Raw genomic sequence first — 13698 nt, forward strand, 5'->3', positions numbered from 1 at the left:
AATTTATCGCGAAATAATCGCCCCGACCCTTCGGTGTAGCGGTTGTACGTCGCGCTCCGGTCGCTGACACGTGGATCCCCGCGCGAGTAGGCCCCGCGTGTCAGTGTAAAAAAAAATAAAAATAAAAAAACGTGGCATGTAACCGTTACACTCCGAGAACGCAAGCGACGCTTCTCTCCCTCTGACTCAACTCTTCGTCGCTGACTCGAAAGCGACGAGTCGTCTCGGGGTCCGAAACCGACCCAGTCGTTGCATCTTCCTATTTTACCCTCCTGCGGAACGATTGTCTCCCTAGACCAGGTCCACCGTGGACCGGTCCTCCTAAAACGCCGTTCTAGACTCTAGCTAGAAGAGGGTTCCGTTACAGTGAAAGTTTTAAAATAAATATTCGATAAACTTAATGTTGGCTTAAATTGGCCAGCATACTATCCTGTGGCGGAAGACCATATTGGGTCGAGTTATTTTCAAAATGACATGAGATTGGGTGGGCTGAATCATGTTTGAAGTGGCGTAAAACTGGTTGTGCCAAGTCACAATTGAGACCCGTGGACGCTGTACCTGTACGCTTTAAGTGAATTAGTTGTGTATTTCTAACTGCTCGAGTTTTTGGGATTAATGATTAGCGCCAACGATCTGACAAGTGGTATCGTATCAGAGTCAATGGTCACGGATTCGATTCCCGCATATTGTAAATATGTGCAGATGCTGGAGGGAGGATTGTTCGCTTAATTGGACCAGCATGCTGTGGCGTAAGGTTGGACGTGCTGAGACACAATAGAGAGCAGTTTGCCCCTTTTTAAAAAAATACTGCTACAAATTTATATTTATAATACTTTTGATATAATTACAATCATGATGTGAAAAATATTCATATGAATTAAGATGTTATATGAGTTGACTACTTTTTATATTTTTTAAAAAAACTTATATTGTATAATATATATGAAAATATTTAGATATTTAAATTTTATGTAGAGTGAGTTTAAGTAGAGTGTTTTTAAAAATATGGATATATGAATTTGTTAGAATAATAATCAAAATTTAATTTAAAATTTAGTTAGAGATAAAGTATATCAAAAGTATATATTGATTATATTTATAAATTTATGACTTGGTAGCTATATATAGTTAGACATAAGTTAACTAGATAAATAAGTCACAGTAGATATGACTGTACAAGACTGAGTGTATCGCCCAGGGCATAATTAATAAAGTATTAGTTTAGTTATATTGTTTTTTCGTATTATATTTTATTCTATTTTAAATTCTGGGTTACATGATCGATACTAGTATAAGTACCGGTTTCAACAATTGATATCAGAAAAAAAAAATCACATTTTCAACCGAATTAATGGTCGTCTTCTAATTATTTATAAAATATCAAAAATATTTCTAAGTAATTTTATAATATTTCATGATTAATTACTTTGTAAATGAGTGGTCTTTACAGTAAATATTATAGAAAAGTTTTATAAAAAATAATTACATATAATAATATGTAAATTTTAGATTAAAAATACTAATCTTTGATCTCTCACATGTGAGGTTATATAGAGAGAGAGAAAGAGAAAAGAAAACTACTGATCTAGTGTTTGAGGTCCCGACGACAATTTCTTCCGCTAAATCCGAAGGCATCCACCGTAGGCCGACGTCAACTCAACATCAGCAGAGACTGCAGAAGACGTAGGGGCATATTCGTAATTTCACAGTAAGACCGAGGGGATGAGAAACGCGGTCCCGTTAGGGCTGAGTTTGGTCGACCCGCCCAACAACTACCTCTCTCTCTCTCTTTCCTCTCGCGCGCTCTCTCTCCTCTCCCATTCGCCAATTTTTTAATCCATTTTTTAATTCCGTAATATATAATCAAACCGCTCTTTTCCTTTCCCGTTTCACCAAGGCTCTCCTTCCCCGTTTCGCACTGTTCCCCCATTTCACCGTTCACCCCCTCATCGTCCCCCTTTCCCCTAGCCGGGAAACCCACTCTCGTCGCCGGGAAACCCCTTACCGTCGCCGGGAAACCAGTATACTCCGTTTACCCTCCTCGCCTTTCGCCTCGGGCGTCGAATCCGGGGGTCCGGGATTCTTCTAAGCGAGGGTTTCGCGCGACGTTGCCGTGGCGGGGCGAAGCTTCGGATCTCGTCGCGATTTGGGGCGTGGAGGGTAATGCGGGGCGTTCTTCGGTCTCCCCCCTCCGATTCGGGCTTTTAGGGTTCGGAATTCGCGGGGGAGGTGCGGTTGGGGGAGTCGCCGATCCGCGATCGGGATGAGATGGTAAGCAATCCGAGATCTCCTCAAATTCCTTCCTCTTTTCTCCTTGTTTCCTACTATAATTTCCTCCTCCTCGATCTTTCTCTCGATTCTTGACCTTTTTCCTATTTATTTCAGGTTTATTTTCTTGTTTTGGCATAGCCCGGGGTTGGGTTCTTTATAAGCGGTTAGGAATACGACGGAGTTTTCGCTTTCTTTCCTTTTATAATTTTTTCGTTTTTTGACCTGTGCTATCTTGCATGGATAAAAGAAGAAAAATCCTCATGCCTATATATATTTCTTTGCTTACTACTTTTTCCTGTAATTCTTGAGGACGTACAAAATCTGAGTTGGAACAACGCATAAAAATTAGTACGCTTCCCTTGTAAAGTGTTATTACGAGAATACTTTAGGGATTTAATTTGAGCACAATGCCGTGATAAGTACCGCTGGAATCTCATTTTATACCCTATATTATGGCAAGGAATAAATTCTTTCTCTACTGGTTCATCGTGTTTGTTTCTGATTCTTTATACATATATATATATGTTTTACAGCACATGCCTGTTTTCTTTAGCAGTTCTTAAAGAAGATATATTCATGTAGTTATCAATCAAACATCTAGATAGAGTTTTTACCTCTTTTATACCCAAATACTAAGTCGCCGTGCCGTAATTTCTTCTCGTTTGCCTTTCGTAGTACATTCTGTAAGGAAATTGGGACTCGTTGTAATAATTCTGTTATTCAATTCGAATGTCGAGGAATTCTTTTCGTTCCGTCAATTTGGAGATTCTGACTTGCGGAAACTTTTCATCACGACTTAAATTTTTAGCATGCTAACAGCAATATCTGTATTTTTTTTTATATGATTAAACCGTGATAAAACTAAATTTAGTGGGCATTTCCTTTTTCAAGGTTTGCCATTTGGATAAATGCTGTGTTATTAACACTTGTTGCATGTTGTTGGTCGGGGACAAAGGCTGCATGATAATCATCTGAACAACCGCAATACATGTAGCGGTAGATTTGGAGGACAAATTAGGGGAAAATAAAACTTGCCTTTACTTGCTCAGCTACTAAAATAGTATCTTTTTTCTTTGCGATTTGACTTTGATATTGGCAAAATATCTGGTTGCTTTTGACTTTGATATTGGCAATATATTTTGTTGAGCTTGTTTGTTTCTTTCTCTTTATAGGTGGAGGGGAGGCCTTGTATTCCTAGGGAAGTTGGAACTAGGTTAGAGGCTTCAAAACACCAAAGGCTTCAGCTATCGAGAGTTGCTATTGTAGCTGAAGCTGCTGATGTTACAAATATGATGGCTAGAAGTGGAGGAGATGCTTTAAAAGCTTCCACTTCTTGTGGTATACGTTTGCATGGAAATTTTGGTGCATTTTCTCAGGGCAGTGGTTATGCAAAAGATGCCTTTTCGAAGCACAAGGTGGAAAAGTTTGATTTGTCTAACTTGAACTGGATTGAAAAGATACCAGAGTGTCCTGTATTCTGCCCCTCAAAAGAGGAGTTTGAGGATCCATTAGATTATCTCCAAAAGATTGCTCCTACTGCGGCAAAATATGGTATGGCTTGTGCTTCTTGTTTTGTTTTATGCCAAAATGCGATGTTGATAGTAGCAGTGCATTTGGTTTCTTTGTCATGTAAACCTTTTTGGTCTTCACTGTGGGTTAATTTCATAGGCATTGCTTAGGCCACATGGGTGTATTAAATTTCTTACAAAGTTATTTGACATGTGAAAACTAACGGACCTAAAAGTGTGCACTTAAGTTTCTGTGAAAGATAAGAGTTGTAGGTATGCACATGCTATATTAAGTGAATTCATGCATGTTATCATAAAGTATCTTTCATGTCTCTTAAGTTCTATTTATGTTTTGTTTCCAGGCAAAGCTGAATTATTACCAATTTGATGGATCAATAATAGCCTATTTTGATCACTTGCCTTTTTGTGTCTATTGTTATCTACTCCTTTTTTCTTCCTGTCTAATTCCAATTTTAAGTGTAAATACAGTCACCCAAAAAAAAAAAAAAATCAACTGTTAAGGAATCTCCAGTTATCTGTTACTTGTTATGTCCTATGTGAACACAGCTCACATGCATACTAACAGTGATTTATATTGGTTTACACTTGTGAAGCAGTCTTGATTCTACTGGTCAAATTTGCGTCTATTTCATAGTTTCATTAGTTGAAATCTAACTGATTAGTTATCTCTACATATTAAATCTGAACTTTGATGCCTGCTTTAGGTATATGCAAGATAGTTTCCCCCATAAGTGCTTCTGTTCCAGCTGGTGCCGTACTGATGAAGGAACAAGCTGGATTTAAATTTAGCACCAGAGTTCAACCTCTTCGTCTTTCTGAGTGGGACGCAGATGACAAAATATCTTTCTTCATGAGTGGAAGGTTTGTCATTGGCTTGAAATTTTCTACATAAATCAATTTACAAATACTATCATTCTTTGATATTTGCCATGCCTTTTTCAGAAAATATACTTTCCGGGATTTTGAGAAAATGGCAAACAAAGTATTTGCTCGAAGATATTCTAGTACTGGGTCCCTCCCATCTAGGTTCTTGGAAGAAGAATTTTGGCATGAGATTGCTTTCGGCAAGATGGACTCGGTTGAATATGCTTGTGATATTGATGGTAGTGCCTTCTCATGTTCTCCAACTGATCGACTAGGGAAAAGCAAGTGGAATCTGAAGGTGATAATTGAATAGTTCTTGTGCTTATTTGCAATCGTGCTTATATGATCTTCTTAACTAACCAACCTATTCTGTATACTTTTTTAGCCTGTTTCTTAATCGTAAGAACTTAGTACTTCAGAATAATCTAATTAACTTTTATCTCAAGTGCAGAGGCTTTCTCGTCTCCCAAAATCTGTACTGCGACTTCTGCGAATGGCAATTCCAGTGAGTAAACCTTTGGTCCTCTTCTGTATTTATTGGCAGCCGTTCTTTCTTGTCCATATTATTTTGCATCTTGATTTAATTTCTGTTCCAATTCAGGGAGTAACAGATCCAATGCTTTATATTGGAATGCTCTTTAGTATGTTTGCTTGGCATGTGGAAGATCACTACTTATACAGGTATACAGCTTCTGGATCGTAACCATGGTTTTATTTTTTCTACTGTTCCTATCTTATTTAAGAAAAAAAAAGAAAATTTGTTGACTTCAAGAGTGTGAATTGTTTCAAAACAGCATAAATTATCATCACTGTGGAGCATTTAAAACATGGTACGGGGTTCCAGGCCATGCAGCTCCAGGTTTTGAGAAAGTGGTACGGGAGCACGTATACAATCAGGATATGTTGTCCGGTGAAGGAGATGATGCTGCATTTGATGTTCTCTTGGGAAAGACTACAATGTTTCCTCCAAATGTACTGTTGGAAAATGGCGTTCCTGTTTATAAAGCTGTGCAGAAACCTGGGGAGTTTGTCATCACCTTTCCTCGCGCTTATCATGCAGGCTTTAGTCATGGTAGGATGCATCAGATTTGTTGATTTATAGTATGCTATTTTTGTAATTCCTATGCATCCTGGTTCGTGATAGGGCCTGTTTGGCGCACATGGACCTTTCGCAAAAGTGCCATCTGACTAGATCTATTTGAGAAAGAACCAAGAGCTTTTTCTTTAAGGGCCTCTATGGCCCTTGTGTAGTGTGTTGGACTGCTGTTCAATTAAGTGCTGCTGAAGCACTACACTAGAATCCCACAAACTTCCTCCCAGAAGCTTTGTTTTTGGGCTAGAATATCATTTTGTTCGCCGTCTCATCTATTTGCCAAACACTAACGGTGGTGGCTCCTGCAAAAAGCAGAAGTGCAGGTACTAAAAATCAATCCTCCAACAGATACAGCAGCTATAGAACCAGAAGCTCCAATTTGGAGCTTCTGATTTTGGGCCTAGAAACTTATTTTAACATGTTTAGAGCTTCTGATTATGGCCCAGAAGCTCTTTTCACCATGCATCACATCAAAGTCTCCAAATTTTGTTTCCCAAATATTTGGCTAATACTTTTCAGTACATGTGCTCGGTTGCTTACACGTATCTACCTTGTTGTGTGGTGCTTACCAGGTTTCAATTGTGGCGAGGCAGTGAATTTTGCTATTGGTGATTGGTTCCCTTTGGGTGCTGTGGCTAGCCAACGCTATGCCCTTCTTAACAGGACTCCCTTGCTCCCTTACGAGGAACTCCTTTGCACGGAAGCAATGCTGCTTTCTTGCAAAGTATCAAATCCTGGTTATAAAGTTCTGGCCCCACCTGAAGAATTCTTGTCCCAAAAATCTGTCAAGGTTTCTTTTGTAGAGTTAATGCGCTTCCAGCACCGTGCTCGTTGGCTCATTGTGAAAATGGGCGCTCAGATAGAGTACAAGTCGGATGTTCATTCGACTTTACTGTGTAGCATTTGCCGACGTGATTGCTATGTTGCTTATGTTAAATGCAACTGCATTTTAGACCCTACTTGCCTCCGCCATGGTAAGGAAAAGCCTTTTTTTTTGTAGTTATTTTCCTTTATCTTCCTTCACTTCGTGCTATAGCTATTTGACTTGATTGTCCTTATTGGTGCAATACAGAGCAAAAACTACTGAGCTGCCCTTGCAAGTGTAATAGGATAATCTTTGTAAGGGAGAACATACTGGAGATGGAAGCTTTGGCACAAAAATTTGAGCTGGAAGAAGGCATATTGGATGAAGTACATCGTGGTAATGGCTTGTCTCAACTGGCTGACCCGTTCTTTTGTACTGGTACTGAAGGATACAGCCCGTATTGTGAGACTAAAATTGAAGCCAGGCTCCCAAATGATAGCATTTACAAAGGAGAATGTGTTAACAAACCTTCTCCTGCTGGATCAACAATAACAACATCTTTTGGACTAGATGAGAGTTCTTCATTTAGTGATGTAAGGGTTTGCTTCTCAATTATTTATTTGGCTTTTTTACCTTACATTTCAAAATTTGGTATTTAACCTTCCAGCTTATTGTGCAGGCGCATACTAATTCTGTTAGACGCAATTTTTCTGTTGCAAAGTGTCCGCAGAGCATTTGTTCTCATGATAGTTCAGCTATGGAAGGCAGTGATGATTCTGACTCTGAAGTTTTTCGCATAAAGCGCAGGACCACTAATGTTGGGAGAAGTTCTATTGGTGACGTAACGGTACCAAACTCGACTTATCGCCAGGTATAGCACAAAAATTCACTAGGTTCATATATCTGTTTGACTTGGTCCTATAAACTGGTTAAATGACTATAAAATGTTGCCTGGGAGGTCATGCTGTAACATTTTGAATCTTCTCTTTAAATAAAATTTAGGTTCTTTCAATCCTACCCAGACGTAGTTTACCCTTCATATCAGTTTTTGAGTAAGGCATGCGTGCACCAATTTTATGAATTACTATTTTCTGGTCTATCTTTCATATAATTATTTTTTAGGATTGCATCTATGATAACCAAGACTTTATTTTTCCTGGGGATTATCTTTCTGATCACATCTGTAGCTATTTGGACTCTGCAGTATTAAATATTAATGAGCTTAAGCTGCTTAAATTAATATAGTTGTAACTTTCCATGATATAGCTAAACCAGGTCATTTATTTTGCCCTCTTTCTAGAATCTCCAATTTTATCTGATGTGAAACTGCATTGTCAATCTTCTTCGTGTGGTAATACTTATTCTTCTTTCTTCTGCATTCACAAGACCTGGAAAACTACCTTCATAAGACCGTACAGATTTGTATTTTCCAGATCTTGTTATAAAAACCAAACACAATGTTATGATGAATTGAGTTTTTTTTTTTTTTGGTGTTGAAGGCTTAGTTCTTTCATTTCTTTTCGGTCGTCTATGTCATTTACAATTAAGTTTCATAATCCCATTTAACTTGAAGCATTGCTGTACTAGGCATTCAAACGATTGAGGAAGGCCTACCCTGACGTAAGACATGTACGTTTGCAATCAGAATCCATTCAGGAAACATCGGAATCCGTTCGGGAAACATCGGATCATTGCTCTGTTCCAGCTACTAATTCTAGGCAGAATTTTGAAACTGCTTCTAGAAGCTGGAAAGGCGGAGCTTTCCCAATATCCAGGAAGATTAAGCAAGAATTGTCAGAAGTCAAGCTCACTAACGATGATGAGGCCAGTAAGAGTGAAAACAGTGTCAGATTTAACAGAGGGGAGCTACCTAGAGAATCACCTTCCATAGAGCTCGGGCCAAAGCGCTTGAAAGTTAAGGGTCCCTCCACAAAATCTATCAGTGGGCATGCTTTGTATTAAAGCATAGTTGATTGATTCTAACCACAGGAAAATTTAACTTCACTCTAACAACAGAAAGCAGAGAGATGCAAAGATTGGTTAACAGGGGTGAGTTTAGAACAGGTAATGATTCGTGTAGTCCGATTCTTTGTGCGAGCCCTCGAATTGAGGTTCTTGCACGGCTGGATTCTTACGGTTCTCTGCCGCAGTTTCTTCCCTTTCATCTTTTTTTCTTTTCATTTTCATTTAGCCCTTGGAGCAGAGGACCCTGCAAATTCTTTGCGGAGAATTTGTACTAGCTGTAAATTTGTTGTTTCATTCATGTAGATTGGCTTCACAACATTCTCCATGAATTCCAGTCTAACCACATTCCTGTTTAATTTCTACAATTCTTTCATGCAGTTTGTTATACTTTTTTGATGTTTAAAATGATTGTGAGGAAATTGTGGAATATTAACTGTCTTAACTGAGTAGTGTTCTTATATTTAGTGATATGTCTAGGAAAAGTAGACGAAACAGGAGTACCAATAGAAGGCAGATACTACATGAGACAAGACACGGGAAATTGTTTTCTCTGATTCCCCTCGTGTTCTATAATTTCTTACAAGCTCTAAAATGTAGTATATTTTCTGTAGTAGGTGATATTAATAATTCTGTGATTTAAGATATTAATGTGTTCGGCATGTGGTGATGTTGGATTATTGTGATAATCTAGGATGTTCCCTGCCTGCACTGGCCATTTAGCCCATTAGTAACTACTGCAGCGTGCAATATGATATACATATTCAACAGTACATGTGGTTAATATTTAATTACTGATCTAAATTGAGAGCGCTACTATGAAAGAATGCTTATGTTATCACATTTAATAGAACTATGATGCTTCAACAGTGCACTACTAAGCCAACCCAAGAACTAGATAAGCTAGTAAGCGGAACCTTAAGAACGAAAATGCAATAGAAAAGTTGAAGCATAACTGTTATGATTATAAAACTGGTAATATTGAGTTAATACACAATTAATTGATAGTAAGGAATGAAAAGCTATCAAGAACTGCATAGCGGCAAAGGAGCGAGAGCATGAGTTACAGCCATTGAGCAAGAGCAAGACCTTAGATCTACTGTGGATAATATGATAAAAAACCAATCATTGCGTGCTCCAGAATCTTAGACCAGTTATGAAAGACAATTCAATGCAGACACTAGCAATCAGAAGATTACATTTGAATGCACGTATCGTAGTAATTCGTCCTGAGCCACTTTAGTACTAAATTCTCTCTTTGTTAGTTCACACTAGATTAGGTTGCCGCCTCCACATATAACAAAAATGACAAAAAAAATCAGCTCATAACACATTAGGCAGCAAAGCATGATAAACTGGAAAGAAAACGTCTAACCACTAACGTCCAAGACCAGCATAACTACTCGACACTTCTCAAGGAATCTCAATCAATCAAGAAACTTCAAAAGCAGTAGTAAAAAGCTGCTTAAAAGCATAGAGTACAGAAACGCTCCCTTTGCAAAGAGAGACCAAACCCTTTTCAAGGCTTGACATGCTCTCTGATGAACTGCTCGACCTGTGATACCTCACTAGTGAGGCCTGATGCCTCGGCCACCGTCACCTTGTTTCGGCATTGTTCGAAGGTGAAAGGTTCTCCAGGAACCCCCAGCATGAACTCATCACTAATATCGGCAGTAGATATTGCATTCCTTGAAGTGCGAAGCTTGTCTCTGCAAAACAAAGCAAACAACGTATTGCTGGTATAGTACCATGAACCTAAATAAGTGGTTATAACTGCAATATTAATTTAGTGCTGTGTTGTGCCATACAATAGATGGAAATATAGAACAAACGATAAAAATCCGAAGTCTTACATTTCCTTCTCCAATTGTTTCCTAATGAACTCCTTAGAGTGAGCTGTTACTTTATCCGTCTTGTTACATAGAATAAGGACAGGGATTCTCTTCTTCACTACACTTGACTTGGTCAAAATATCATACAAGTACCTTCCACATATGAAAGAGAGTTAAAACAAGCGCAAGGAGTAATTATCTAAGTTAATATACCAGCATAATAGCTTATGCACAAACTGATCATACTGTGTCAGATAGTAATCTAAGAAGCCATCGTGCAATAGGGCAGTACAAGCATCTACTCTAAAATCAGTAAGGTACAATTTTTAGTTAGAAAAAAGGCAATTAAATTACTCTGCAGCAGGCCGACAATTTGGCAAGAAATCTAGAGCATCCACAACAAAAATGAGACCAGCAGCATTAGGCAAGAATTCATCAAGCTTGGGCTTGAGCCTTGAATGTCCAGGAACATCAACTAAATGTACGGGTTTAATTTTGCCCTTCTGCAAGAAGAATGATAGTTCGATAATCAGCGTATAGCTAATACTGTTTTCATTAACCATTGAAATATAGACTGGAGAGGCAGCATTAGATATAGCAGTATCATTCTCTCAGCATACGTCAAATTGTAATATATCAGAAAATCTTACCTTTCCTAGTTCAGAATGCAGCACGAAAGTACCATCATTTGGTTCCATTGAAGTTACAGTACCTTGATGTGGAGATCCATCACGAAGCTAGCATACAAAAAAGTACACAAAGTTATTCAGCAAATTAACTAACAAGCAAACTGATTGTCCATCTGAACACTATCAAAAATTAGTAACAGTGCTTGCACTTCTTGCTAATGGAACATACATACTAGAAAGTAGAGTGCCTGTCACGTTCATGTTTCTACAAGTGCTAACACTTGGAATTTGAATTACCAGTTTTAATATTATACACCCATGCTCAGACGCCAGGAATAACGATGAATGTATAGAAATTCTCGACTCCAAGCAATAATACATTCAGCAGGCAGCCAGGTTTGATATTCTTAGTTATTAATGTGGTAATTTGCAAGGTGTAGCGTCAATATATTAGTACTTGCCTCATAAAACCAAGAGGCTTCTAAGACAGGTATCTACTGGAACACAGATGAATACCTGGCAATACCTGGTAGAAGAGAATAGTTTTTCCGCTGCCACTTAGCCCCGCAAGCACCATGGTGTTAGATTTCGAGGTTTTCAGCAACGAGACTGATAAAGGAAAGCCACAGATCAATAATTAGATACTGTTCATTAAATTCACATCTCTGACATAAGCTAACAGGAACCTATATATTTAAAATCCTAACAAGATCCAGTAGCAGGCTACATTCAACAACACACTTAAAGAAATCTCCTTTCTCGAAACATTTTGCAGGAAAAAATTTAGAATCATTTTTCCAAAAAACTACCGCCAGTTTCGGGTCAATCTAAAGGAATCTGAGTCCCATCTTTTATATAACTCTGCCTAATATCTGCAAGCCTAGTAAGCATCATTATGTCTCCATATCAATTTCAGAAAAAACTTCATACTTCAGAATTAACTAATTTTAGCTCAACTACTCTATGAACATGTTACGCTGATCTCACCAAGAAATTCTATAATTAAAATAAATTCTACCAAAAAGGCCATCCGTCGATACTCAAAACAATTAAGTATTAACCCACCAAATGAAGGCATAGTATAGAACAGTAGGTACAACAATCTTACAAAGGACAAAGAGTACAACTGTTAATGCCAGAACAGCGACAGCAACATAGATCTGCTCAACGGGCTGTCGGCGAATCCATTGTTCAATTTGAGATATCCACTGATCCATAACTGCAGCGTGAGCAAAGCAAGTATTAAAACACAACATACACCAATAAATAGCGAACTCACGTAAATTGTACCTGAAATTTCACTAGTATTTCAGAGACTAGGGTGAGATATTACACATGTGGATTGAAAAACCAAGTGAGACGTAGCAGTTGCAAAATGAAATGCGGCATAGAAATGTACGAAGCAGAACAGACTACGGTTTCTAAGCATATATTTCGGTAGTTCATTCTCAATCCTACTATAATAGTTCTTGTTATTTTACTAATTCATGCTCACATAATTACTTCACTCCCTAAAGATGTTCTACATGCTCTTTTTTTACAGTAATCTTCACATTAAATAACGCTTTTCGAAAGTTTTCGATTTCTTTCATATAATATCCACAGCTTACAATGACAAAAACACTGAGATAAATTAAAATGTATGGATCATCACCGTACGATCCCAATACTTCAACTTAGTCCCAAAACATTTTCCTCGTCTTAAATGGAAAAACACAAAGACCAAATTAAACAAAGAAAAATGATTTACAAATAGATCTAACCCACCACTACCTCCGGATTAAGCCCCACCCAAAAAAAACAGAACGAGATGACTAGATCTAGAAATTACCCAAAAAAATAAGTAGATATCGCATAAAAGAAGAGTAAAAAAGCAACATCTACTTCACCTGCTCAGAGACTCGAGAAACGGAGAGCACGAAAGGGCGAATAATCGCGCGATGAGCAACGAAGAACCTCAACAATGGCGTTGAGAGAGAGAGAGAGAGAGAGTTTGGAATCGGAGGCGAGGGGTGGGTTTCGAGGGTTCGCGGAGGAGAGAGAGAGAGAGAGAGAGAGGAAGTCGAAAATTCTAATGGGGAGCGGTGTTGATGGCCACCACGTGGAAGACGTGGGTTGCACCCGGTTCACAGCTTTTTTTAATTATATTTTAATGTAATAAAGGTATATATTAATAATTTATGATATAATTTATTTATATATAAGAATTTTTTAAAAGTAAGTAATTTGAAGATAGTCTAATTGTATAAATATAATATATAATACTAAAAAAAATTAAGATATAAAAAAATATACATTTTAAAAGATTATTATTTAGAAATCTTTTAATTGACTAATAAATATTTAGATATCATAAAACATAAATATGTATTATATTAAAGACTAGTGCTAACTGTAAATCTAAAAAGTAAATGTTAATCTTATATCTAATTTATTCAATTTTTATGTTAATCTTAATAATTCTTTCTTTAATATTAAAACTATAAAAATCGTGTGTTTTTTTTTTAAATTTTTCATGCAGTTGTTAGATTTGTAGGCATATGAGGAGCATTTTTTAATGTTAGATTTGAAAATAAAATTTTAAAATAAATGAATGATGCTGCAGGTGCATTGGAATAATCTTCCACTACTTCCTTCATAGTTGGGCTAGGAGCTGATTTGTGTGGCCAAGTTTGAATTCTAATTGATTCATATTTCTAGTTAAATTTATTTC

General features: G+C 37.5%; 2 protein-coding genes across 5 annotated transcripts; one reads left to right on the forward strand and one right to left on the reverse strand.

The window, feature by feature from the left end:
• Window positions 1805–8956, forward strand: LOC109714395 (lysine-specific demethylase JMJ706). Of its 3 annotated transcripts, XM_020239005.1 has the most exons (12): window positions 1807–2271; window positions 2386–2434; window positions 3444–3822; window positions 4505–4661; window positions 4743–4962; window positions 5116–5169; window positions 5266–5345; window positions 5459–5736; window positions 6330–6731; window positions 6830–7155; window positions 7242–7433; window positions 8150–8956. In XM_020239005.1, exons 3-12 carry the CDS (start codon window positions 3561–3563, stop codon window positions 8522–8524), a joined length of 2346 nt encoding a protein of 781 aa, XP_020094594.1. In that variant the 5' UTR covers window positions 1807–2271; window positions 2386–2434; window positions 3444–3560; the 3' UTR covers window positions 8525–8956. The 3 variants fall into 3 exon arrangements, with proteins under 3 accessions (XP_020094593.1, XP_020094592.1, XP_020094594.1); XM_020239004.1 differs by lacking the exon at window positions 2386–2434 and having other exon boundaries at window positions 1805–2271; window positions 7284–7433; XM_020239003.1 differs by lacking the exon at window positions 2386–2434 and having other exon boundaries at window positions 1806–2271.
• On the reverse strand, window positions 9636–13039 carry LOC109714560 (signal recognition particle receptor subunit beta-like). Of its 2 annotated transcripts, XM_020239238.1 has the most exons (7): window positions 12875–13039; window positions 12094–12204; window positions 11512–11594; window positions 11007–11093; window positions 10711–10859; window positions 10378–10509; window positions 9636–10233 (listed from the first exon to the last, which is right to left on the reverse strand). In XM_020239238.1, the coding sequence occupies exons 2-7, from the start codon at window positions 12200–12202 to the stop codon at window positions 10044–10046; spliced, it is 750 nt and encodes a 249-aa protein (XP_020094827.1). In that variant the 5' UTR covers window positions 12203–12204; window positions 12875–13039; the 3' UTR covers window positions 9636–10043. The 2 variants fall into 2 exon arrangements, with proteins under 2 accessions (XP_020094827.1, XP_020094828.1); XM_020239239.1 differs by lacking the exon at window positions 12875–13039 and having other exon boundaries at window positions 12113–12204.

Source organism: Ananas comosus, linkage group 8 (genome assembly GCF_001540865.1).
Source record: "Ananas comosus cultivar F153 linkage group 8, ASM154086v1, whole genome shotgun sequence".
In the NCBI taxonomy this organism is placed as follows: domain Eukaryota; kingdom Viridiplantae; phylum Streptophyta; class Magnoliopsida; order Poales; family Bromeliaceae; genus Ananas; species Ananas comosus.